We start from the raw sequence: 25,489 nt of genomic DNA on the forward strand, positions 1-25,489 counted from the left end.
TGCCCTCCCCTGCCCTCCCCTTCCCTCTCCTTCCGTCAGCAAACACTCTGGACAGACCAATGCTGCTGTGACTCAGTGGATGGCTCCTTCACTGGTCGACTGAAGAGGCCGCACCAGATGTTTGCTAAGCCCCAGACAATTCTCAAGGAGCCCACAGTTCGGTGATGCAATGAGGCAGGCAGATGGTCAATGCCATGACTGACCTATGCCAAGGTCACCATTTAGGGCTCTCTGCCGTCGGCACCCTGCCCTTTTCCCATCCTCACCCCTCCGTAGGGCCAAGGAGGAGGCAAAACTCAGGTGACGCCCATTTAGTTCTGACACAAAGTCAGGCCGCCACCAATGGCCATTTCCAGTCAAGGTGCGTCCCTCCCTTTTTGGTTTTCCATTCTCCACTGAGGCACCATTTGCCTCGTTCACAAGACGGCTGGCCCAGCGGCCATCCGAAGGGAGAGGCGGAAATGAGAGGGTGAGCTACTCAGAGGGATGGCCGAACGAGAGGACAGCCGGTTCCAACCTCCCCTGGGTACTTCCCTTCTCTGGAGTATCTGCAGAGAACTGTCAACGGAATCAGATCCAGAATCTGGGGAGACTGGGAAGGTCCTCCGTGCCAACTCAGCCCTATTCAGGAGCAACTCCCACACTTCCTGGCAGGAGCTCATCTGGCTTTTTCTTACATGCCTCCACCAACAGGGCGCTCACTACCTTACGAGATCATTGCTGCCTTCACGACCCCGGGCTTATGCTTTTCTCCGGACACCTCCTGCTGTCTTGGTGCCTCGTGACTGCTGGGCCAAGCAGTCTGCTTCCTCTCCCTCACGAGGTGGTCCTTCAGCTGGGTGGAGAAGGCACCGGAGTCCCCGGGGTTGCTCTGCCCTGGGCTGCAGAGCCCACTGCTCTTGGGGGGCTCTCACAAAGGGCCAGGCTCTGGCGGTCTGGTCCCCCACTGCCTCGGCGGGGAAGGTCCTCCGTAAAGAAAGATCTTGGGGCACGGCCTACGTATTCTGGGGAAACCGGGGAGGGTGGGAGAGGAAGGGAAGGCAGGGGAGGGCCAGCATCGGATTCCTCTCCGGGCACAGGCCCCCTCCCTGCTCGAGCCTTTCCTCCGGGGATGTGCACCAGGGTGGCTCGTCTCCTCTCCCTGCACACACCTCCTGGAGAGGCAGGCGTGCCCTGTGTCCGCCTGCCCGGCTCGTCTCTCTCTCAGATGAGGGCACAGTGAGCCTGGCTCACCCAGTGACCTGGAAGGCCCGCTCCTGCCCCAGCCCGGCCCCTGCCCTGGCCCGGTTCCAGCAGGGTGGCCACTCACATGGATTTCTTCTCCAGGTTCTCCAGGTTTGTCTTCAGGGTGTTGTAGGCGGCCGTTCGGGACTTCAGGTCGGTCTCGATTTGTGCCAGTTGCTGTGTGGAAAAGCCAGAGAGTTTCGAGAGTCGGCCAAACTTTCCAAAACGGCCATACGCTGTTCACGGTGCACTTAGGAATCCGTGTCAGGAATCCTCACGTTTTTGCCCCTGCTGCTCTCCCACACGTGCCACCGTCTGGCCCTACCAGCAGCCTGAGGGGAGCAGGGAAGGGACTCCCGTCCCCACTTTGCGGGTACCGAGGCCCGAGACACGAGCGGCTCTGCCGGGATCACTCAGTGAGCTGAACCTTCTGATTTCAAGCCCTTCTTGGGCCGCCAGGCCAGCCCGGGTGACCCCCGACCTGGCTTCTATGGGGACCCACGTGATGGCTCAGCCCCGACCAGCGCCGGGTCCCCGGGCTCAGCTGGGCCCAGCAGCCCCTTCCGTTCTGCGCAGGTAGGAAGGTGCCTTTCAGCCCGGAGGCAGGTCACCCGCTGGGCGCTAAGGACGCCCCCTGTTCTCAAGTTTCAGGGTGCGAGTCGCGGACCCCCTCCCGCAGCGGGCCGGGCAGACAGGCCGGGGAAAGAGGGGACACGGGACGAGCCCGGGGCCCACGGCCTCCCTCTCCTGCTTTCTGGCTGCCTGGCCTCAGATGCCCCACGTCCCCGGGCAGAGTGATAGCGTCCTCCCCAAGGGGTCCAAACACCGAAAGGCAAATGCCGGCCAAGGCCCACCTCCCCGGAAGCCCTCGAAACACAGTAGCTGTTAAAACGACCACAGCCACCCTCCAGGGCTCGGTGGGGTCCATGACTACAGAGTTGGTTCAACAAAGTCTGGCGCCCCACGTTATGGAGCACCGAGCGGCCGTCGAAATGATGCCAGTAGATTCCTGCACACGGGCACGCGGTGGGGTGCAGGGCCAACCCCCACGGCTCCCGACACAGATGGCACAGTCCTCCCAACTCTCTTAGCCCCACGTTCTGTGACCCCCCCCCCACCCGGCGGTGTATAAGTGCCCGTGTGGGCACCACGCCAACAAATGCGACATGTCAGCACTCCGCTGTGACCCGGAAGACCCCCCCCCCCCAGAGTCATTAGACGAGGAAACGGAGGCAATCTGAGGGCACGGACAGTTTTGAGTTGAAACACATAGGTTTCGTATATAGGTGGAAGGATCCACTTGGAGCTGTTAAACCCTGGTCACCTGTAGGGCGTTTCAAAGCGAGAGGGGGCAGCCGGCTGGCTCAGCCGGTTAAGCGTCCCACTCTTGATTTCGGCTCAGGTCGTGATCTCCCAGTTTCCGTGAGTTCAAGCCCCTGCGTCGGACTCTGTGCTGAGAGCTCAGGGCCTGCTTGGGATCCTCTCTCTCTCTCTCTCTCTCTCTGTCTCTCTCTCCCCCTCTCTCCTCCTCCCCCACTCACTCGTGCTCTCTTGCTCTCAAAATAAATAAATAAACTTGCAAAAGTTAATGGGAGAGGACGTGGAGGGGATCGCGTCATGGCAAGCCTTCAACGTTTTGATCTTTACATCGCGATATGTTTGACTTTCAAAATAAGGTTGATAATTTTTTTGACAATCTCTTTTCAAACCTTTTCCTTTTAGGTGATGACAGACAGACTCATGGGAAATTACAAAATTTATAAAAATAGGACACAGAGATCCCATGTACCAGTTTCCCCCGTTAGTGACATCTTACATAACATTAATGCACCACTGTAACCAAGAAACGGACACAGGTCAAATGCACAGACCTTGATTTTTAAAACCATATACATATGTATTAGGGGGCCTGGGTGGCTCAGCTGTTTGAGCGTCTGACTCTTGACTTCGGCTCGGATCGTGATCCCAGGGTCGTGGGATCAAGTCCCGCCCCTCACCACCCCTGTCCCCATGCTCTCTCTCTAATTACAATAAATTAATTCAACGATATCTACGTTTTCAAAGGAAAAAAATCGAACTAAAAAAAAAAAATCTGCCCTCTTCCCTTCTCTCCTGGTTTCACCGCAAGCCAGTGAAACCCCGCAGAAGAGCGTTTGGAAAACCACGGACGGTGGGAGGGGGCAGGGCTTTGGAACCGGCCAGGCCCAAACCGGATGCCAGTTCCCTGCGTGTCTGCCTGTGAGTCGGGTTCTGAACCTCTCTGAGCTCGGGGCCCCGGCATGGCCGCGGGCTCACAGAATCTGCAGAGCGGGCCAGTCCCCAAGGCGAGGCCCGCCTCCACCAGACCGAGCTCCTCCAGCGGGGCCGGGTCCTCCCCGTCTCCGCAACCTGGGGACGGGCCGCTGCACGGGCACCGCGGAGGGCGTGCGATCGGCCGAGGGGGGCTCCCGGGCGTGTGGCTGGCCGGCACTGCCCACCGCTCGGCAGCCGTGCCCGCCGGCAGCCTTGGGGGCCTCGTGGGACTGCCCCGCAGAACCCGGGGATGTTTCGGGGAGGTGCAGACACGAGCAACCAGCGCCCCGAGGGGGTTGGCCCGGAGCCACCCCACCCTGGGCTGGACGCGTGCGCGGCGAAAGAATAAACGCTTTGCCATGTTACACTGGTGACATCTGGGGGCTTTTGTGAAACCGCGGCGTGACCCGGCCTGCGGAGACCGACAGGGCCCCGGGCTGGGCGCCTGCCCAGGTGACACGACGGGCCGCCATGTGCCGCGTGCGGGACCGGAAGGGGGCGAAGCCCTCCCCACGCTTGAGCCTCTTCCCTTAAGGGAAGCAGGTGGGCTCAGTTCCCAGCTGTTGGGAGGGTCCGGAGGCCTGGCCCTGGCCATGTCAGCACGGGGCTCCTCCCAGGCTGGGACACCTGCCGGGACACCCAGAAGGTGCTCCTCGACGCCCAGCGGCCCAGCGGCTTTCGCCTCCCTGAGGGTCTTTCTGTGCAGGGAGTTCCTTTGACCAGGATGTCTCTACTCAGCAGATTTAGGCCCCCGCTGGGGGAACAGACCTAAGCCAGGGCTGCGGGCATCACACACGTGGTCCTGTTGCAGGACAACCTCAGGGAGCCAATCCTCATTGCTTCTGCCCAGCCAGCCTCAAAGAGCTGGTTCCCTGCAGTGGAGACGGCCCAGGGCTTCCTTGTGAAGCCGAGTCTCTCTCTCTCTCTCCCTCTCACACACACACACACACACACACACACACAGCCCAGCCAAGACCCGCACGCCCATCCCGGGTCACCTAACCTCTCGGCCAGCTTCCCCACCTGAGACCGGAGGATGCGAGAAGGAAGAGCCTCGTGTGTTCTGGGCACACGGGCAGGGCTGTCAAAACCCGTGCCCTCCTCCCACCCCCTGCTGTCCTGCCAGAGTCACCCTTCGGGGTCTCGGGACTAGAGAGAAGCTGAGTTCTGTCCGCTGCAACGGCTCTGCTCCCCCCTCTCAGCGGACGCCCTGATGTGTTCCGGGGGGCCCTCATCACCGTCTGGCGTCCCTGGGACAGCCAGGCCAGCGAGCATCGTCCCGAGCGGACTCAGAGAGTGGCCTGAGCGCCCCGCCTGGCTCAGCCTGGCCTCGTTAGCGCAACGCGGGGCGCGGCCAGCCCCACAAACTATGGGGTGCTTCTGGGCTGGTGACAGACGTGCACAACACCTCCGGGAAGCCACACCTGGCACAGGTGCTCTGGGCAGCCCCCCCTCAGAGGGCTTTCCAGAACCACTGCCCAATTGTCGCGGGAGGGGCCGGGACCTCTGTGATGTAAGAGTGGTGAAGGAACCGCACCCAGATTCCGGAGCCTTCTGGCCCCGCCCGAGTTCCCAGAGACACAGGCCGGGCACCAGCGAGCCGTGAGGAGAACGCAGGGTCCCAGGGGCCCATCTCCTCCGCCTGACCTGCCCAGACACACCTGGGTGGCGCTGGGCTCTGAGGAGACAACAGGAAGGCTTTGTTCCTGGCCTGGCTGAGACTCTCTCTCCCGGCCACTCCAGGAAGAGACCTGCCCTTTCAGGGACTCAGTTTATGGTGGAGGGAGGGGGACAGACAATCAGCGCTCACCCTCAGCGAGACAAGCAGGAGTCAACAAGGCCGCGAGACCCCTGCCACGTCCCAGAGACCTGTGCCACCGGGCTTTTATTTCTGAAGTGACAGCTGGAGGCCATCGCTTACCGGGCTGGTGGGATCAGGGGTGCAGCACTCACGGGCCTCACTTTTGTCACAGGCCCCTCAGAGCAGGAGCCTGGGCCCCTGGGGATGCCTTCCATCAACGCCTCCCAGGACTTAGGGCTCCTGGGCCAGACTCTCCACAGAAGCAGATAGTTTTTGTCCGGTCAACACTCGGGGGGGTGGGGGTGGGGAGGCTAGGCTCCCATCATCAAGAGCAGGTCAGGGGAGTGTCCTGTAAGGTGCAGCCGCCTGCCGGGTGACAGGGCCAGAGGAGGTGCAGGGAGGGCAGGTGCCCGCCTTGAAACGCAAAAGCCCCTATCCTGGCCCAGGGCATGGAAGGCCACACCTCAGAAAGGCACCGGGCCTGGTCAGGGCTGGCAGGAGGCAGGCGGGAAGGGGACCCCAGCCAGCCTCCCGGCTCTGGCCTCCCGGAAAGTTCCTCTTCGCATCACCAGGGTCCAAACGCCAATGCAGATCCACCCCAGATGGTCAGCCATCCCCGGTCACCGAAGTCTCACCGTCCCGTACGGGAAGGCCTCCTCTTACCTTTGCTAGAGTATCCACGACGCTCACCAGTGGCTGCTTCGCAGGATATTTGGCCATGTCCCACTCAAAGTGGGTCACGAAGGATGTCAAGTCAACTGGAAGAAACACATTTCAACAAATGAGCGGGGTTCTCCCCATCTGGTTGAGGCCAAGGTTGCCACACCCCGGGCCAAGCGGCCCCCCCTTGAACCGAGAGAGGCTGGAGGGCAGGCTGGGGGCTCTGGGAAAACACTGTCCCCGGGGGAGCAGGGCACCGAGGCAGCGGGCTGGCCTTCGGCAAGGACCCTCAGCAGCACCCACAGCCCCTCTGGAAAGCCCGCCACCAGCCCCGGGGCCGCTGGACCCGGTGCACTCCTGTACCCCAAACTCTCTCCCAGAGATCTGCAGCGGGGAGATCCCGCTTTCCCAAGAGGAGAGCTTCTGAGGGCCGGGCCGATGCCCCCCGTCTTTTCCTGCTGTGTAGGACAGACACCCCTGCTGGGTTATCGTTCTGTTTTGAAGTACCTCCAAGATAAGACTCGCCAGAGAGCCTCCAGCCAACCCTCCGAGACCACAGAGCCAGTTAGGGTGCCGCCTGCCCTCAGGGCGGGCTGCCTTCTCGCCTCCCTCGTCCAAGCCCTGGACGGAGTGGACTTCCACACACGTGGTCTGTTTTAAAGAAGGCATGTCAAACCCTGGCAAAATACTGGAAGCTGTGACTGCCGTTTTTACCCCCTGGGGTGGGGGTGCCCTGGTCACCGTATGTCCTTTATATAAAGGTCTATATACAGGGAGTAGACGAAGTCGGTGTTTTCCCACCACGTGTCCCTTCTCCCCTTACTTTCTCCAGAAACAAACCTGAACCTGCCGCCCTCAGGAGGTTTCTAGTTCCCTAATCAGCCACGGGCTGATTAGGAGGAAGGAGCTCTGGAGTTTGAGGTCAGACAAGCCACACTGAGTGGCCCTGGGCGGATCCCGAGACCCGGGGCCTCGAGCACATTAGCATCTAAGTCCCTTTGCACCTCAGTCTCCTGACCTGAGAAATGGAGCAGGGAAAGGAGGCCCCACGGCCCTCCGAGCGCCTCCTCCTCAGATCGGCTCCACGCACGCTTAGGGAGTGCTCCCGGGGGCCAGCTGCTGGAGACACCCAGCCCATTCTCCTGCCAGTAAGTCAGGTCAGCCCATGCAATGCTGACACAGCCCCCCAGGATCCCGTGAGCCTGTGCAAGACCAGCCTCCTTCTGCTAGATTCTCACCCTGGGATACGTGCGCGCCTGCCCTTCCCAGTACGTCCTTGGGCGGATAAAAGGGACACTTTTGCTCACTCGAAGGTCAGTCACTTATGCTGAACGTCAGCGCGCTACCCTGAGGGGAGGAACAGACCACACCCCCTAATTTCAAGGTGCTCAGTTTCTTAGAGAGACAGCCAGGCAAACGTCAAACCACAGTGAGCGGCAACAGAGTGTTATCAGGGTGCTAAGGGTGGGAGAGACGGTGTCTGGCTCCCAGGGAGGGCACGGAGGGTGGCGCACGGGAGCTGGAGGTGACCCGAGTTTGCCACGTGGCCAGCGGGAGAGGGCGCTGGGTGTTCGCAGAGGGCGCCTGGGGGACATCTGCGTGGGGCATGGGAATCTCTGGGACAACCCAGTGGAGCAGGAGGGCCCGGGCAGGTCATGGAAGGCGGCATCTGCACTTTCTCCCTGGGGCGAGCAAGACACTGGGGCGCAGCTCCGGAGCCCCCCACGATGTGCCACAGATCGGCCCCACAGCGACTCCAACAGCGGGGCCGGAAAGGTCACCGAGCGGGCCGGGACACCAAGCATCCAGCGGCTACGCAGCCAGTCAAGGGCACGCACACGCTGAGGTTTCCGGGGGCCTTGCGGGAGAGAGGTGCAGGCGTGGGCGACAAGAAGGCGCAGCTAAGAGGGGCCACAGCTCTGGGCGCAGAAAAGGGAGGGCCGGCCCAGCAGGGTGCGGACACCCTGGCCAAGGAGGCCAGGTGGAGGGAGGGGACATGCATTAAGCCGGGCAGCATGGGGCAGAGGGGAGAGGAGATGGGCTCAACCAGGGGCAAGTTCGAGGCCGATAATGACCGCAGACGACTCCCCAGGAGGCACGTGGAAATGAAACGGGGCTCGGAGGAGCGACCCAGCCCTGCCGGCCGAGGTATGAGCGCACAGGAAGCTGAATGCGCCTTATATAAGGACGCCGTCGCCGCCCATGACAGCCGTGAGGGTGGGGGACGCTGACTGCCCACCTTGGCCAGGACACAGGAATTACTTCACTCAACCGAGCTTTCAACCCTATTAAGTACTGTTATCTTCCCCACCTTAGAGGTGAGGGGATCGGCACAGGGTAGTTACCTAACTAACACCCACTACGAGATGAGACGGTGACCGCGGAGCACGTGAGGGACCACGGTCCCCCGCGGCCTGCCCACAGTCAGGTCACAGCTCCCCTGCGGGGGAGCAGGGGGCTCGCGGCCCATCTGCGCAAGAACCACATGCTGATGCGTCTGGGCCACTCGCACCTAGAAGATGGCCTTCAGATTCCCACGGTGCCGGAATAGACAAGAGGCACCAAGGTGGGGCCCTGATCCGATAGGACAAGCGTCCTTATAAGGAGAGACACCAGAGATCGATCTCTCTCTCTCTCCCTCCCCATGGGCTCACACCAAGGAGGCAGCAAAGGAACCAACCTCCCGGCACCTTGACCTTGGACTTCCAGCTTCCAGAACTGCGGGAGATAAATGGCTGCTGTGTAAGCACCGCCCCCCCCCCCAACCCCAGTCTGTGGTATTGTGTTATGACACTTCGAGCTAGTACAGATGTGGGGATAAATCTGGTATTAATATGGGTTTGGGAACTGCCACACTCCGGCAGGGAACGGTTTGTGCAAGGGTGCGGGCCAGGGAGGAACAGAACAAACATCTGAATTATGGGGGGGTGGGGAGCAGTCAGAGGCAGGACCAGAAGGTCGAGAAGGACTCCTCCTGGGGCAGCCGATCCCACTCATGGAGCCCTGGTGAGGGCCACGAATGCCGGCCACACGCTGACCGGCTGGAGCCACGGCCCGGCCCCCGCCGCCAGCCTCAGGCAGGAGATGCCGGGCAGACGCGTTCTTTGGGATCTGTGCCCCTTCTCTTCCCCGCTCAGCCACCTCCAGCACCCTGCGGGCACACCTCTGCCCAAGCCGAGCCACCTCCAGCCCCTCGCTCTCTCTCCCTGCTGCTCTTGTCCTTCAACATCGGGACAGGGGCCGGCTCCTGCAAGCCCGCCACCACGCCTCCTCCTCCTGGCCTCGGGCACGCACCTGTTCCAGGACGCTCGTGACGCTGCATGACCCCCCCCCCCCGCCATTCTCTTTCGGGCTCCTTGAGGGGCAGATGACAGTCTCCGTGTCTCCAGAGCCTGTCTCAGTGCCCAGCACAGAGCGAGGGTTCCATATGCGAGTCTCCCTCCTAACTCTCGGCGACCGTACTAACCCGAGCTAGCTGGGTGGCCCGGGAGAGATACATTTCGGACCACGCCCATCTCCACGCACGGTCACAAATTCTAAGGCCTTCATGGCACAGCAGAGAAAATGAGTTGCCTCTTTCCTCTAGAAGAGCTCCTCCCATTCCTGCAAGACTCTGCCCGTCTCCTTGAGTGGCTCCTGAGCGTTCGGCCTCCGTCCCGTTCCCATCACAGCGTGGGTGGAACTGCTGGGCTGTCCCCTTGGCCCCGAGCCCTCGGAGAGCGGTCACCTCCACGTGCCCAGCAGCCAGCACGGCGCCTGGGACTTGCCAGCCATGCGGGAGTGGCCACGAAGGAAGAGGCTGCAGATAAGGGGACTGTGCAGACCTCCCTGCAGAGGTCTCTGGAGACCTCTGGGATGTGACTGTGACCTCCCCTCCTCGGGACACCTCCCTTCCCACGTCCGGAGCACCCGCTCCAGACGCTGCCCCCTGCCCTGGGTCACGCATCCAAGGGCAGCATTGCCCTGTCCGCGCCCATCACCTCTGGTGACAACATGGCCTGAGGCCGGTCCTCCGTCTCAGAAAGCCACGGCCCCCTTGGGTCTGCCGGTCCTTCCAATACGGCAGCCTTCTGCCTGCCCAGGGAAGAACCGCCTCCCCTCCCCTGGCTGAGGTCAGAGAGGCCTGGCCTCCAAGGGAGCAACTCGGGGCTGGGGCTGTTGGCCAAGGTCGAGGTCAGACCGTCAACAGCAGCTCGTGAGCAACCGTGATGTCATCTCAGAACCCAAACAAGGCCTTCCCGGCAGGCAGAACGAGGGACCTGTGACCACAGGAGCTGCCGGTCAGCCAGCCAGATCTCCAGGTGTTTGTGACTTCCGTCACGTTCTAGGGTCTGCGTCAGGCAGTGGTGTGCTTGCCCCGCGTCTGCTACAATCCAAAGCATCCCTGTCCTTCCAGCCTCAAAGCTCGGTTGGGGGCGGAGAACAAGCAGAAACACGAGATGCCGCGGCCAGGCTAGGAGCCCGTGAGGGGATGAAGTCCACTGACAGGTGAGAACACCAAGACCCAGACAGGCGACCTGCCAAGGTCCAGGACCAGGTCTGACCGCTCCAGGGCTGCAGGGCTGCTGCTGGCTGGCCGGGCAGCGCTGCCCCACCCCCTCCCGCCGGGAGATGGCTTAAACCCCACCTACTGGGGGCAACGCTGAGCCTTCCAGTTAATTGTGTCAGTAGCTAGTTCCGTGGGTGTCCTGCAGAAGAAAAAGAAAAAGGTTTCCCAGCCCAAACGATATCAGGAAAACCTGAGCCAAAGTCAGTCTGAACAGAGGTCTTGACTTCAGTACTTTTCAGAGCCGTTACACATTGTGAATGTCAGGAGTCCTTGGCAGGAACACTGCTGTAGAGCCCTTGACCTTTATTTGCACAGGGCTGGTTACAGAACAACGCTTAGAAGCTCTAGTCTCAGAAGTCACAGGGACCCGATTCACTGGCGGGGGTGGGGGGTGGGGGAGCTGGAGATAATGAAGCAGATTATGTAAACAAATAAAGCTGAATTTCCGGGGCGCCTGGGTGGCTCAGTCGGTTAAGCGTCCGACTTCGGCTCAGGTCATGATCTCGAGGTCCGTGAGTTCGAGCCCCGCGTCGGGCTCTGTGCTGACAGCTCGGAGCCTGGAGCCTGCTTCGGATCCTGGGTCTCCCTCTCTCTCTCCGCCCCTCCCCTGCTTATGCTCTGTCTCTGTCTGTCTCAAAAATAAATAAAACCATTAAAAAAAAAATTTTAAGCTGAATTTCCTCCTCCCGAGATGAGAGGTGGCCGGCCCTCAGAGTAGCTGCCATCTGCACTGGGGACGGGGATAGTGGAGTGATGGCCTCTAGTTCTAAGTAACGTGAATTCTGAGTAGGATATAAGCATCCTGATTGCTATTTACTTATTTATTTTATTTTTCCCTGACTGCTATTGTAGTGTGAGCTCGAATCCTCGTGCCTTAAAGACCAGGTTTGGATGCAGAACAGGAGCTCTCTACCGTAAGTCAGCTCTTCAGTCTAGTCCCCTGCTGGAAAATAAGTCCAGCTGATCAGTGAAACAAACTAATTTTTTATCAGCGCCAGCAAGAAATTTCCATGTAAACAAACAGATAGCACGTGGAAAGGTATTTGGAGAAGTGCCAATCGGTAAAGATTTGTGCTCATCCCGAATGGGTTGGCTGGCCTTAATTCCACCAGTTTGAGCCAGTTGGAGAAAACCCAAAGCAAAGGGCTCCTTCTTTCTATCGCTGAAGCCACGAGTGGCCCGTTCGGGCGCAGGGGCTCCCCCAGGAGGCTCAGGAGAAGCAGGGTCCTTGGCCGAGCGAACCCCCTCAGGGCCACGCAAAGCTACGCCTGACATTTAAGCCGCCAGGGTCCACCAAGCAACCGGCTTCCAAGGGCGGGCAGGGGAGGGGACGCGGAGGACAGACATCCAAGCGAGTAGAAGACCACGAGCCAAAAGATGCAGAAGTCCGCCTTGAACTCGAGAGCCAGGGCACTCCCCACTCCTGGAGGCATGCAGTGCTCGGGCGGGAAGGCAGGGCAGGCACGAGAAGGAGGGGAGGGGAACGAAACCGGCGATGGGTCGTACGGATACGGTGAGCAAGGTGCCAGGGTGTCCCTCGAGAAATCCCCCGTGACCCCATCACCGCACCCCTACGACCAGGGGAGAATCCACCTTCCCAGGGGCATGCGGGCATCACACCAGGCACACTCACGGCAAACAACGCATAACCTACTCTTTAAGCATTTCAGTTTTTCCTTCAAACCTGCAACGTAATAAGGGGAGGGAGGTTATTCCACTGCGTTAACACGCGAAGCCAAGTTCAGGTTGGGGAGCACGAGCGTCCCCATTTGTCCAGTTAAGCAAGCAAATAACACGGCCTTTTATGGGGTTCCCAAGAGGGGACAGCGAACACGAACTGATGTGTAACGAGTGACAGGAGTGTTAAATACAGAGTAACACGTGCAGCTCCTGCACACGCGGACAGCCACACGTTGAATGACCTCCACGGAGTTTCAGCACCGAGTTCTAAAGTTCCCAGAGTCTCAGAGTTTCTGTCGTGCACGTTGTAAGGGCACCCAGTCTGTACACGATTAATGGGCCTCAATGTCTCCGGAATCCGGAGGTCTCCACTGGACCACAGGGGAGACGGACGGACGTTCAAAATGCGAACACAGGACACAGAGCAGTTTTGGTCTCTCTCGAGTAGTTACTGGGCACAGTGAAGACTGAAAGTTGGAGGCTCTCCTCAGCCCCTCAAGGCATTTTCCAGTGTGGCGACAGGGATAAATGGGTGGGGCAGGGGTGGGAGGGGTGGGGGAAACGGATGGAATTTTCCACGCAGGATAAGAGCACAAACTGAAAAACGTGGCGGGTAGGCCAAACAACCGTTAGCCCCCACTGACCCCATTCTCCCTTCAGATGTCTACAGGGTAAGAAACGCCAGGTTCTGGGGCTTTAGAAAGGCCGCCGCTGGACCACAGAAGTGCCCAGGGGCATCTCTTCAAACCAGTGGTGCTGCTGGGCTCAAAACAGCGAGCGCGGCCCTGTCCGACGCGTCAACTCAAGACGCTCCGCGGGGGCTCGTAACATTTCAGCACGGCCAGGGCCACCGATGGGCTAGGACCGGCTGGGAGAGCCCCGGCTAAGGACATTCCAGCGACCTACCTCCGTTGGCCAGGAGGTTCTCCGGAACCTTCCCCTTGGAGTCTTCCATAACTTCTACCACGCTCTGGGCCATCCTCTTTATGAGGCTTCGGGGAAAGAACAAGAGACCATTAGAGCAGGAACGTGCCCTCCGAATACTCACGCTGGGTGCCGCCCTCTGGGGAACCGTGGGGCAACATGTAGGCAGACGCTGAAAATGTGCACAGTCTCTGAACCCGTATTTCCACTTCTGAGAAAGTAGCTTAAGGAAATAGGACAAACAGAAACAAAACAAAACACCTTTCTGAATAAAAAGATGTTCTTCCCCAGCACCGCTGCTGACAGGGGAGAACCGGAAACCACGAGAAGATTCAACAATGGGGGATTGTTGGAGGAAATGATGGTATATCCAACGGAGGGATTATTAGGCATCCGTTGGAAATAAGGTTTACAAAGAACTCCTAACAGGTAGAACAAGGCATGTATTATAATCCTCCGTGGAAAAAAGCCCCAAGATCCGAATTGATGCAGACAGCGTGGCTGTGACCATGCGAAATTGTTCTTCCGACTCCGCGTATTTCCGATCATAATCCGTAATGGTGATTCGGATCCTCGTAATGATAACTGAATTAATACCGAGTATAGTTCAGGATTGCTTTGATAATGAGAAAATCAAGACCGTTTAAGTCCCCAGCAAGGATCCCAGAGGATTCAGAAAGTATGAGAAAGGACGGTGGGCTGGCAGAGCATAAGGCTGTCAAAATCGCTGTCGTATACCTGAAACTAGCGTAACCTTTGAGGACCCAGGAAAGAATAAGACACACAAAAAAGGTCTCCTCCCTCCAACCAAAAACAAAGTATGAGAAAAAGAAAGGGAAGTACAGGATTTCAAGGCAGAAGGACTCAAATTCCCACGGCTCTGCCAATTACCAAATGTGTCACTCGTTTCTTTGTTTTGGTTTTAATTTTTTTAATATTTTATTTCTGAGAGAGTGCGAGCGCGCAAGCGGGGGAGGGGCAGAGAGCAGGGGACAGAGGGTCCCAAGCGGGCTCTGCATGGACAGCAGAGAGCCCAATGCGGGGCTCGAACGCACGAACCGTGAGATCACGACCTGAGCTGAAGCCAGACGCTTAACCGACTAAGCCACCCAGGGGCCCCTGTTTTGTTTTTAATTTTTTTTTTTTCAACGTTTATTTATTTTTGGGACAGAGAGAGACAGAGCATGAACGGGGGAGGGGCAGAGAGAGAGGGAGACACAGCATCGGAAACAGGCGCCAGGCTCCGAGCCATCAGCCCAGAGCCCGATGCGGGGCTCGAACTCCCGGACCGCGAGATCGTGACCTGGCTGAAGTCGGACGCTTAACCGACTGCGCCACCCAGGCGCCCCTGTTTTGTTTTTAATTTTTAAGTAGGCTTCATGTCCAACGTGGGGCTCGAACTCACAGACCTGAGATCAAGAGTCGCATCCTCTACGGACTGAGCCAGCCAGGTGCCCCTTGTAGGTGTTTGTTTGTTTTTTTTTCCTTTTTCTTTTTAGTAATCTCCACACCCAAGGTGGGGCTCAAACCCATGACCCTGAGATCAAGAGTCACACGCTCTTCCGGCTGAGCCAGCCAGGCACCCCCAAACGTGTGATTCCGACCTCATTTATTCCATCTCTTTGTGCCTCAGTCCTTTTATCCGGAGGATGCAGAGTACAGCCCATTTTGCAGGATTATCACACATATGAATACGACAACATATTAATACAACATATTAATCAGACACCGAGTATCTAGGAGCAAGCGTCTGCTCCTAGAGGCTGAGCAGTGAGAAGTCGGATCAGAAAACAAGCCAAACTAGGACCCAAGTCTAAAAGCCCTGAAGACCCAAATATCTGCCTTAGGCGCCCCCCCACCCCCACCCCACACACCTTCCCTTGGCTCCCATGAGGGAGGCCGCGTCTGCAGGCAGCGTGGATCAGGTCACTGAACTCCAGATGGGGAACATGGCCCTTCTGCTGTTGCAGACACCGGCCGTGTTGGCCGCTCAGAGCATGAGGCCAGGGGGCTGGGGACCAACGCAGGAAACTGAGTCAGAAGGGCACTGAGAGGCCCCGGATAAAATGAAGAGAGGGAGGGCGGAAAGAAGAGAGGGAGGGAGGGAGGAACCTGGTCTCCTAGCAGAGTGACACGTATTCGCGGTCAAAATTGGAAAAAATATCAGAAAAAAGAACCACCAGTTTTCCTCCTCCCAAGAGGAAACACGCACTTTCATTCTGGTGGGTTTCCAAAGCCTTAACTCTTCTACAGTGTATGTGGCTTGAGGTTTTCTGTCCATAACACCAGGCACCACATTCTCTCATCATTATCTCCTTCGACCCCCGCAAACACTCTAGAGATGGGCATTATCCCATTTTACAGATGAGGCCCAGAGAAGTAAATCGGCCCCACCCGCCCGGTCCGGCTGAGGACTCCCAGGCTCTCAGCCACCCGGCCACGCGGTCGTCTCTACAGTCCCCGAGACCCATCCTGGGCTCAAATCTTTACGAACGTGTTGGGAATTTCCTAGAATCGTAGCTCGCCTCTTACTAATCATAACTAATGAGAGTTCTTTTGCCAATGCGTCGTTACCCAACGAATCTGTTTCCTCGGCCGCAAAGTGGAGATGATGCTGTGCCTCTCACGGGCTATTTGTGGAGTCTGATGCAACGCACGTGATGTTCCAGGCGCGGGGAGTCTGTGGCAAATGTCTCCAGTTGTGTTCGAAGCAGCCTGGTGGACCGCCTCCGGGCTCTCTGCCCCCCCCCCCCCCCGGCTCGTGGGGACATCAGGGTGGGCGGGGGACAGGGTCAGAAACCTCTCCCCTCCCTTCCCCTGCAGCCTAGGGCTGTGACAACGCCTCCCCATCTGCCTGGCTTCGTACACCGTCCCTTGTGGGTCACCTGCAGCCCCCACACAAGTGTCTGTCCCTTTACCAATGGACTCTCCTCAAATAATTCTCCTAATTTGAGTGTCTTTCTGTTATCTGTAGAGACTGGCTCGACACGTTCATTCATTCGTTTAGGCATTCATGTGGCAAATCCCATACATGAAGCAACTGTGTGCCCAGCACTTTCATAACGCCATGGACCAAACAGAGTCCCTGCTCCCTGGAAGCTTCTATCCTAATGCCGTCAACAGCTCCTCTGTGATGCTTTGAAGTAATTATCAGTTTACACGAAGGCAGCAGTAACTCTCACCCCGACCACAATGCCGCTGCTCAGGAAATGTTTGTTGGGTGAATAAACGAACTCTTTTTAAAAAGTGGAACCGACCAGCAAAAAAAAAAAAAAAACCCCAAAAAAACCAAAAACCAGCAAAGGGCGTGAACATACTATTCACAGAAGACGAAAACAGGCCATTCGTAGAGTCCACGAATCTATGAAAAGAGGTCCAGCCCTCCTCAGCGCCTAAGTAACACGCACGCTTCCTTCCAGGTCAACCTAAAAAGAGAACTCACTCACCATTTCGGTGATGGCTTTTTGCCTGCTCCCGATTCTAGCCTGTGTGAAGTTTTTAACAATAACCAGGACGGCCACACGCCTGCCCTCGGGCGGGTACACGACCACGGAACATCTCAGAATAACGTGGTCCGATAAAGCCTAGCTGCTGTCTTTCCAGATCACTTACGGCACATAACAAAAAGGGCCCTGGCTCAGCTGTGACGATTAACTACAGTCACCAGGAAACCGTGGCATTACGGAATCAGAGCGCTTGTCTTCTTGGAAGGAGCCTGAGAGCCTGTGTGATGTCTCCCTTTTGCGACGCTCCAGTCCACTGCGAACACGTTTTCAGGACCAGAGCTTCCCGTTCCTGATGTCTCTTGCGTGGCATTTCGCTGCGTGACTGTATCACAACTACTTCTCCTGGACACGGGGGTCGGTTCCCTGTGATCGCATGTCGCCACGACACACACTCGTCTCGCACGCTTGTGTAGGTGGGATAAGTTGTTAAAGAAAAACTCCTGTCATAAAGGGTACGGATGTTTACAATTTTAACAAACAGGCCAAGCCACTCTCCAGACATACAGAGGCAGTCTGCGCCCCCAGCAGCAATGGACAAGAGTGCCCGCTTCCCTGAACCTTCGCCAACGTTAGGTATCCTGAGTGTTTAATCGCTGCCAATCTGATAGCTGAAAATTTTTATCTCATTGTTGCTGTGATGGGCGTCTCTTTGATCACGAGTGAGGCTGGCCGTCTTTTCAGAGATTCACGGACTCTACAAACGGCCTGGTTTCTTCTGTGGCCGGCCCCGCCCAAGCCCTTTGCCGGTTTTTCTGCTGCCTTGTTCCCCTTTTTAAAAAAAAAAAAAATGAGTTGTAAGAGCTCTTAAGGATCTCAGGAACTCAGCTGCTGAGACAGTGCTTGGAGTCAGGTAACATCCTCACTTCGAAGGTGAAGACGTGAAGACTTACGTGGCTGAAAGTGGCCCTACACAGGGTGACAGGTGTCCAAGCAGAGACGATCCCAAATCTACATGACTCCAGACTCCATGCTCCTCATCGCTAGCTTATATCACGCTCTGGCGCTCTCCTCTAGAGGACCTGACAAAAATGTGCACTAATCCAAAAGGGAAGATGTACAGATCGTATTTTGAATTAAAAAAGCAAACTGCAAACACCGTGTCGTCCCGATTGGGGTGTTGGGTACCTCGGTGTCTGTCTCTGTGATGTAACCATTTGGGAGTCTGGAGTCTACCGAAGGCCGAGACCTTAAATTGTGGTTAACTTGCGTCAGTTTCAGCTCTTAGCACAGTGGCAGCGACCCCCTTCCCATCCCCCAGCCGCATGGCAGGCACCTGTGTGTTCCTGGAATGACTTGTTCACAGTCTATGGGAGCCAGGGTGGCCATAAGCGACCCTGTTCTCGAGACACTGAGGACCTGTGCTCCGACCAGTGATTGTGATCGCACAGGTACAAAGAGAGGGTGATCATGGTTGTTGCACCTCCCCGCACTGTGCAAGCTCCTCGCCCTTCAGCTACAGAGACCTCCAAGGGGTTTAAAGAGCCTGTGTCCTTCTCCCCCCTTCATTTTCCTTTTTCTCATGTGGGAGTCAGACATAAAGACTCGGACATTCAAAAACAACCGTGTGCATGGGAAACATTAGAAAATAAGTGTTCAAATCCAGGGAAGGGCTCAGAAAACACCTGTGGCGACTGTATCTTTACACGTCAGGCTGATCCTTGGCACAAAGACAACAATTTAAAATAAACACAAGCAGGGCGCCTGGGTGGCTCAGTTGGTTAAGCGTCCGACTTCGGCTCGGGGCACGATCTCACGGTTCGTGAGTTCGAGCCCCGCGTCGGGCTCTGTGCTGACAGCTCGGAGCCTGGAGCCTGCTTTGGGTTCTGTGTCTCCCTCTGTCTCTGTCTTTCCCCCGCTCACACTGTCTCTCTCTGTCTCTCAAAAAATGAATAAATGTTAAAAAAAAAAACTTTAAATAAACATAAGCAAAACTAATAACAAAAAACAGCAAATCCAGGGAGGGAGGAGGATATGATTTCCAGAGTTACCACATCATTAGACTCAAATGTCCAGTGTTCAAGAAAAAAAATCACAGGGCATACAAAGAAGCAGGAAAGCACTGCTCATTCAGAGGAAAGAAATGAAGGAACGTAACATGATGGCAGATCTACCAGACAACGACTTTAAAGCAATTGTTTCAAAGATGCTCAAAGAACTAAAAGATGTTGAGATGAGCCTTAAGGAAGCAAGCTATGAGCAAAACAGAAATATCCATAAAGAGACAGAAAATCCAAAATAACAACAACAACAACAACAAAAATTCTAGAGCTGAAAAATACAGTACCTGAAATGAAAAATCCACTAGAGGGACTCCCAGGCAGATTCAAGCAGAAAGACTCATCAAACGAGAAGACAGGATTCAGAGAGTATCAAGTCTGAGGAATAGAAAGACCAAAGATTGAAGAAAAGTAAACAGAGGTTAAGGAACCCGTGGGACCCATCCAGCAGCCGATATATGCATTGTGGGAGTCCCAAAAGAAGGAGAGAGAGAAAAAGGCAGGAGAACATTTGAAAAAATAAGAACAAAGCTGAAGGACTTTTACTTCCTGATTACAAAACTCACTACAAACCTACAGTAGTGAAAACAGTGTGGTACTGGCATAAAGACAGACATACAGACCAATGGAATAGAACAGAGACTCCAGAAATAAACCCTCACATACATCCTCAAATGATTTTTGACAAAGATGTCAACACCATTCAATGGGGGAAAGGACAGCTGTTTCAACACAGAGTGCCGGGGAAGCTGGAGATCCACACATAAAAGACTGAAGTTGGACCCCTACCTCACACCATATATAAAAATTAACTCAAAACAGAACAAAGACTTGGACCCCTACCTCACACCATATATAAAAATTAACTCAAAACAGGACCAAGACTTGGACCCCTACCTCACACCATATATAAAAATTAACTCAAAACAGAACAAAGACTTGGACCCCTACCTCACACCATATATAAAAATTAACTCAAAACAGGACCAAGACTTGGACCCCTACCTCACACCATATATAAAAATTAACTCAAGATATCACTAATCAGCACTAATGGCATGGAGGAAACAACAAATGGCTCACAAACATTTAGGATAAAAGCTCAACCTCACTCGCTGTGAAATATTTTTCACTTATCATAGTGGCATATTGAAAGGATTTATGATTTCAGCACTGGCAAGTACTCTGGGAAACAGGAATACCAATGCCCTGTGGATACAAGGTGTTAATCGGTACAGCCTAGTTACAGAGTACTTTCAGAACAGCCATCAAAAGTTTTTAACACACAAGATACTTTTGCCCAGCAATTTCACTTCTGGGAATTGGTTCTTCTGATAATCTTGCTCCTGTGCACAAAACCATCTACACAAAGATGCAAAAGACATCTCTACGGTACCAGCAAGGGACCCAGGTGATAAAAATGGATCACCAAGAAGTCTCTAAAAAAGAAGGAGGAAGCGGGGTGCCTGGGTGGCTCAGTCGGTTGGGCATCCAACTTCAACTCAGGTCATGATCTCGTGGTTCGTGAGTTCGAGCCCCACGTTGGGCTGTGTGCTGACAGCTCAGAGCCTGGACCCTGCTTCAGATTCTGTGTCTCCCTCTCTCTCTGCCCCTCCTCCATTCATGCTCTGTCTCTCTTTCAAAAATAAATAAACATTAAAAAAAAAAAAAAGAAGGAGGAAGGTCTTTTATGGATTGCCATGAAAGGTTGTACATCTTTGGGTAAAAGCAGGAAAAAAATAGGGACACCTGGATGGCTCAGTCAGTTAAGCATCTGACTTCGGTTCAGGTCATGATCTCGCGGTTTGTGGGTTTGAGCTCCACATTGGGCTCTGTGCTGACAGTTCAGAGCCTGGAGCCCGCTTTGGATTCTGTGTCTCCCTCTCTCTCTGCCACCCTCCCCCCTGCCCCTTCCCCACTCTTGCGCACACTCTCTGTCTCAAAAATAAATAAACATTAAAAAAAACATTTTTTAAGGGGAAAAAGAATAATAAATAATACCTATAGGTATGGTCCCATTTTTGTAAAAACAAAAACAAAAGCCATAAAACTACACGCTTGTAGTATGCATGGAAAAGTCCATAAAGATTGACACTATATTGTTGAAATGGTTTCTTTTATGGAATAGGACTGCAGAGGTGGGATCCGGATTTTAAAATTACCAGCCATGTATTAATAATAAAGCAAGAATAATGGCAGTGCAAATGAACAAAGCAATAAGTAAATGAAGTATTAAATTCAAGGGCATGCTGCCTGGGCTCAGCTGGTTAAGATTTCTTTCAAATTAACCTTGCCAGTCAAATGGGGAGCCAAGGGGAGAAAGTGAGAAAGATGGGGACGGGGAGGTGGGGGCATCATCCAGGTGTGAGGCAGGGCAGGTAGGGAACTGACGGGGTTGGGGGGGGGGCTTCAGGAGCTGGGCAGGCAGAATCCAGATGCTAGAACCCCAGGGGAGGGGCGGGAGGAGGTCGGGAAAGAAGGGCTGCCTGGGCCCGGTGTGCAATGAAAATGCTCTTTCTTTCTGAGAACACTGTGTGGCACCTCTCGGCGCTGCTGATTTCCGGACCCCGAGATCCAAGGGGGCTGTTCCCTCCGGCCCTTGGGACCCAGGATAACTCAAGCGCTGAGAGCAGAGTAGGACAAAGACCCCTGAGATCTCTGTCTCCCTCCTCTCCTCCTCCCGAAATCCCATGCTCACCCGACCGGCTGTCATGAAGGGCCCCAGGGCCCTTCCAGACCCCTCTTGGATGGACAACGGACACACAGGAGAGGACTAATCTCCACTCACCGGAGTGCCCCTGGCCCAGGACCCAAGCACAGAGGACAATCTTCCTAAAGGGTGGCCCCACTGCAACCACACGCACAGCAAAGCTTCATGTGTTTCCTCCTTCCAGAGCGCCCCTGTGGGCCCAGTTTTCATCATGGCGCCCCCCTTCGGCCGGAGGTCAGCTCCCACCTGCCCCACTCCGGCCTTGTGGGAAGACGGGCTGAGTCTCACCCGCCCAGTTCGCTGCAGAGGGAGTGTGTTTGGTTATCAGGTTCCGAGGCCCTGAGTGCATCCCTGGGAAGCAGAACAGAGGGCTTTCCCCCCTTCCCCGGGTTTTCTGGATAATTCAGGCAAAAGCAGACTGAGGTTGGTCTGGTTTTCAGAATTACTCCAAGCCTGGGAGTTGAGGGCCAACAGGTGACTGGGAGGGTCGGAGGGGGTTTCCATAGGGTTTTGAAGCAAGAATAGCAATAACTTGTCTCTAGTGAGCTGTCCTCGGGCCTCAGGCACTTTGTGTACATGTATGTTTCCATAAACCAATGACAGAGGAGGCGAGGCCATGGTGAGCTCAGGAAACTGAGGTTCAGAGAGACCACGGCACTTGCCCAAGAGCCCTCTGCTGGTGGCCTCGACATCAGCTAGTACCGCCCCCCTACCGTGCCCCTACCGCAGGCCTCTGTCCACGGCAAGAACTGCTCTCAGAGCACCAGCGGCTAATGTGTCCCTCTCTGGATAATCAAAACCCGAAGCACACCCCGCTGAGGAGGAGGCGGGGGGGGGGGGGGGGGGGGGGGCTCTGATAGGTCCAGCCTCCCTTTGCAGCCACTCAGAAGCCCTGGGACGTGAGGCCCAGAAGCTTCCGCACAGCTGGTGACTCACAGAGCCCCTGGGCACCTCACCCCGCTCCTTTGTCTCTGCTTCCTCCTCGGTGGCCACAGGACAATAAAATCAACATGCCTTGCAGCAATGATCAGGAACAAGTGACTGGACTGTGATTCTGTGACTTTCTTCTAATAAATATAAAGGTCCAATGAGGCCTCTGAGAAGGTTTCCCACTCGGGGCTCTGGAGGGCTCTGGCCACAGAGATACGATGCTTTGAATTCCGACCTTGCTTCTTAGAAACCGGGAGTTGCAGTAAGGGACCAATAATTCCATCCTTAGAGGGATCCCCTCTGCACACCATTTGCAAAGCCATTCAGCAAAATTCGGCATCGTTCCAAACAGAATTTGCTTCGGCCAAGTTGGCATTCGCAGCTGGATTTACCCACACGGTCGCTGATGATCCTTGGTTCTCTTCAAAAACCAGTCTACCCTCAGAGAAAATTTGCTCCCTAAGGGGCTATGGCCAAGGAAGGCCCCTTGTTCTGAAAGGTTACTGAAATGCTCCGGGGTCCCACAGCCTTTGAGGGGTAACCAGGCAGTCCCCTAAGCACCTGGCTTAGAAGAGAGCCTGGGATGTGTTCAAGGTCTGGAGCATTTTCCAGAAAGTCAATCCACCCGGCAGCCCAGGCACCGTGCCCAACTGCAGGGGTCCCACCCCCACGGGGCTGGGCCCAGCGCCCACAGTGTGAACAGCGGCCCTGGAGCGGTCCAACCTGCGGCCCGCCCCAGAGGACGAAGGCGCAAAGGCCAGAGCCCGCAAATCACAAAACCCAGTGTCTGACGCGCACCTGAAAATATGCTTCCTCTTGCGGGTTACCGAGAAATACACATTAAAACAATCACACCTCATTTTCATTTCGCCAGGTAAACAACAAGAGTGTCTCGAGGCAGTAAACTAACAAGGGTATGATGAAACAGCACTTCCTGGCAACCTCATTGGAGAACAACTTAGCCATATGTACAAACCGCTTTAAATATGCCTATATCCTTTGACCCGGTAATTCCACTTTTGGAAATGCAGCTGTAGGAGGCAGCCAGAAATGTGGCTGAAGATGTACGTGATGATGTGAATCAGGGTGTTATTAGAATAGAATGAACTAAGTGTTTTACCACCACGAAAAAGAAAAACTTAAAGAAGCCGTCCCTCCATTAAAAATCCTTGACATTAGAGTCACGCCTGGGTAGGGTGACGAGAATATGGTCTGCCCACAACGGTAACTAAATGGTTAGTTTACCATTGTGGGGGGTCCCGGTCGGAAGGGCCTTCAGAGACCCAGGAGAGATGGGGACTGATTTGAGGTCACACGGCCCGGAGGTAGCCGACCGGGGTAAAAATAAGACCTCAGTTTTATAGTAAGAAAGTGGATTTAACAACAATGTTCTTTCATAAAACCTCTTCTTGGGGGCGCCTGGGTGGCGCAGTCAGTTAAGCGTCCGACTTCGGCTCAGGTTGTGATCTCACAGTTCGTGGGTTCGAGCCCCGTGTCAGGCTCTGTGCCGACGGCTCAGAGCCTGGAGCCCGCTTCGGATTCTGTGTCTCCCTCTCTCTCTGCCCCTCCCCCGCTCACGCTCTGTCTCTCTCTGTCTCTCAATAATAAATAAATGTTAAAAAAAACACAAAAACCCTCTTATCATTTAAATTCCTTGTCTCTTTGCACTACGATAATTTTTTTTTTAATGAAAAGAATGCAATAGACTGTTCAGGCAAACATTTCTCAAGGCCACAGACTGGGGGCCTCCCAGCCACTCTGACTACGGGACTCCCCTCACGGTCAATCACCTTCTAGGGCCCGTCAACACACATTTCATGGTAAATCGGCAGGGAAAGTGTTACTTCTCTTGGTTTATCAGAAAACACCCAGGCTTTCTATTTGCATGAAATGCCCGGAACAGGCAAATCCATACAGCAAGTGGTTTGGGGGGATGGAGGAGGGAGGGGGTGGTGGCGAATAGGCACAGGGCTTCCTTCTGAGATGCCGAGAAGGTTCTGGAACCAGATGGTGGTGACGGCTGCGTTACTTTGGAAATATACCAGAGACCAATGACTAGCGCACATCGAAGGGGTGAATATTCCGGTGTGTGAATTATATCTTAATTTTTCAGAACACGCCCCAGCCTTTCTCTTGGCTTTGAGGGTGAAGACCCAGTCTGGAGGAGAATGTCAAGGACGGATGTGGCCCTTTAGGCTGGATGTCATCACCTTCTCCTAAGCTCCTTGGCTCTGCCCCTTCCTTTTCCATCACCGCTATAATTTTATAGTTCCCACAAACCTGCCTGAGCCCTGTCCTGGGTCACTGTCCGAGGCGGGCCACGTCATCTTTCTCCAACTCTCCTTCAATGGCTTCCTCTCTGGTTGTCTTGCCTCGCTCAGTCTGGACCCCTCCTGTTCTATCCTGCCAACGGCAACCAGAGGGATCTCTAAAAATACACAGCTTAGCGTGCCACCGGGCCATTTCAACTACGTCCGTGGTTTTCCAAGAAGTTCAAATATTGACGTTCGAGCTTCTGAGCAGAGTTTACAAAGAACGCTCCTGCCTGTCTGGTCTTCTCCTTCCCCACCCACTCACCACTGCCCGTCCCGCGCCAGCCTCCTCTGCAGGCACCTGGAATATCTCGAGCCACCTGGATGCCACTCACCCTTTATAACAACAGCCCAAGTGCCCCTCCTTGTGGCAAGTCCACCCCTAACAAACACAAGAGAGCATCGGATAACGCCCCCACCCAGTACATGCTGCTTCTTGCCCTCAATAGAAACACACGGTCCATTATGTCCCAGGCAACATTATGCGGGAGCGCTAGTGAACAAAGCGACCATAGTTGCTACCCCCATGGGGCTCCCTAGAAACCGCCCTCCACCATAGCAGTTATCATACTGTCAGAAGTGTTGGTTTCCTCATCTGGGTGCTCCGCCAAAACAAAGAGAGCTCTGAGAAATTACGAATTGTACGACCACCAGCTCCAAGGAAAATACAGTGGTTCCTGGCAAATGCACAGATGCCCAGCAAATGGCGGCCGGCTGGACAAGTGCCTTAAGATGTGAAGCAGGATGTTGGACCGGTGCTCCTCAGAGCCATCATGGTCCTCCCCCATTTTTTGCTTTGTCCACGTGTCACACGGGATTGAAATGATCTCTATAGCCATCTACCTCTTCTCCCAGAATGTGATCTTTTCAAAGAATGGCCATTTCCTTAAACAACAACAACAAC

The 25,489-nt window shown here is 55.2% G+C and overlaps 1 protein-coding gene across 11 annotated transcripts in view; it reads right to left on the minus strand.

Moving 5' to 3' along the window:
• ATP6V1C2 (ATPase H+ transporting V1 subunit C2) overlaps nucleotides 1-25,489 on the minus strand; it is a 61,613-nt gene that overhangs the window by 20,975 nt on the left and 15,149 nt on the right. For 7 of the 11 annotated variants that reach the window (XM_043604538.1, XM_043604531.1, XM_043604532.1 and 4 more), the window contains 4 exons: nucleotides 13,113-13,198; nucleotides 12,181-12,210; nucleotides 5,981-6,075; nucleotides 1,310-1,401 (listed from right to left, as the gene is read on the minus strand). In XM_043604538.1, the coding sequence (XP_043460473.1) occupies nucleotides 1,310-1,401; nucleotides 5,981-6,075; nucleotides 12,181-12,210; nucleotides 13,113-13,198 (303 nt within the window). The remainder of the gene's footprint in view (nucleotides 1-1,309; nucleotides 1,402-5,980; nucleotides 6,076-12,180; nucleotides 12,211-13,112; nucleotides 13,199-25,489) is intronic. The other 4 variants (XM_043604530.1, XM_043604534.1, XM_043604537.1 and 1 more) reach the window with 1 other exon arrangement.

The sequence above is a fragment of the Prionailurus bengalensis genome, chromosome A3 (assembly GCF_016509475.1).
Source record: "Prionailurus bengalensis isolate Pbe53 chromosome A3, Fcat_Pben_1.1_paternal_pri, whole genome shotgun sequence".
NCBI lineage: Eukaryota > Metazoa > Chordata > Mammalia > Carnivora > Felidae > Prionailurus > Prionailurus bengalensis.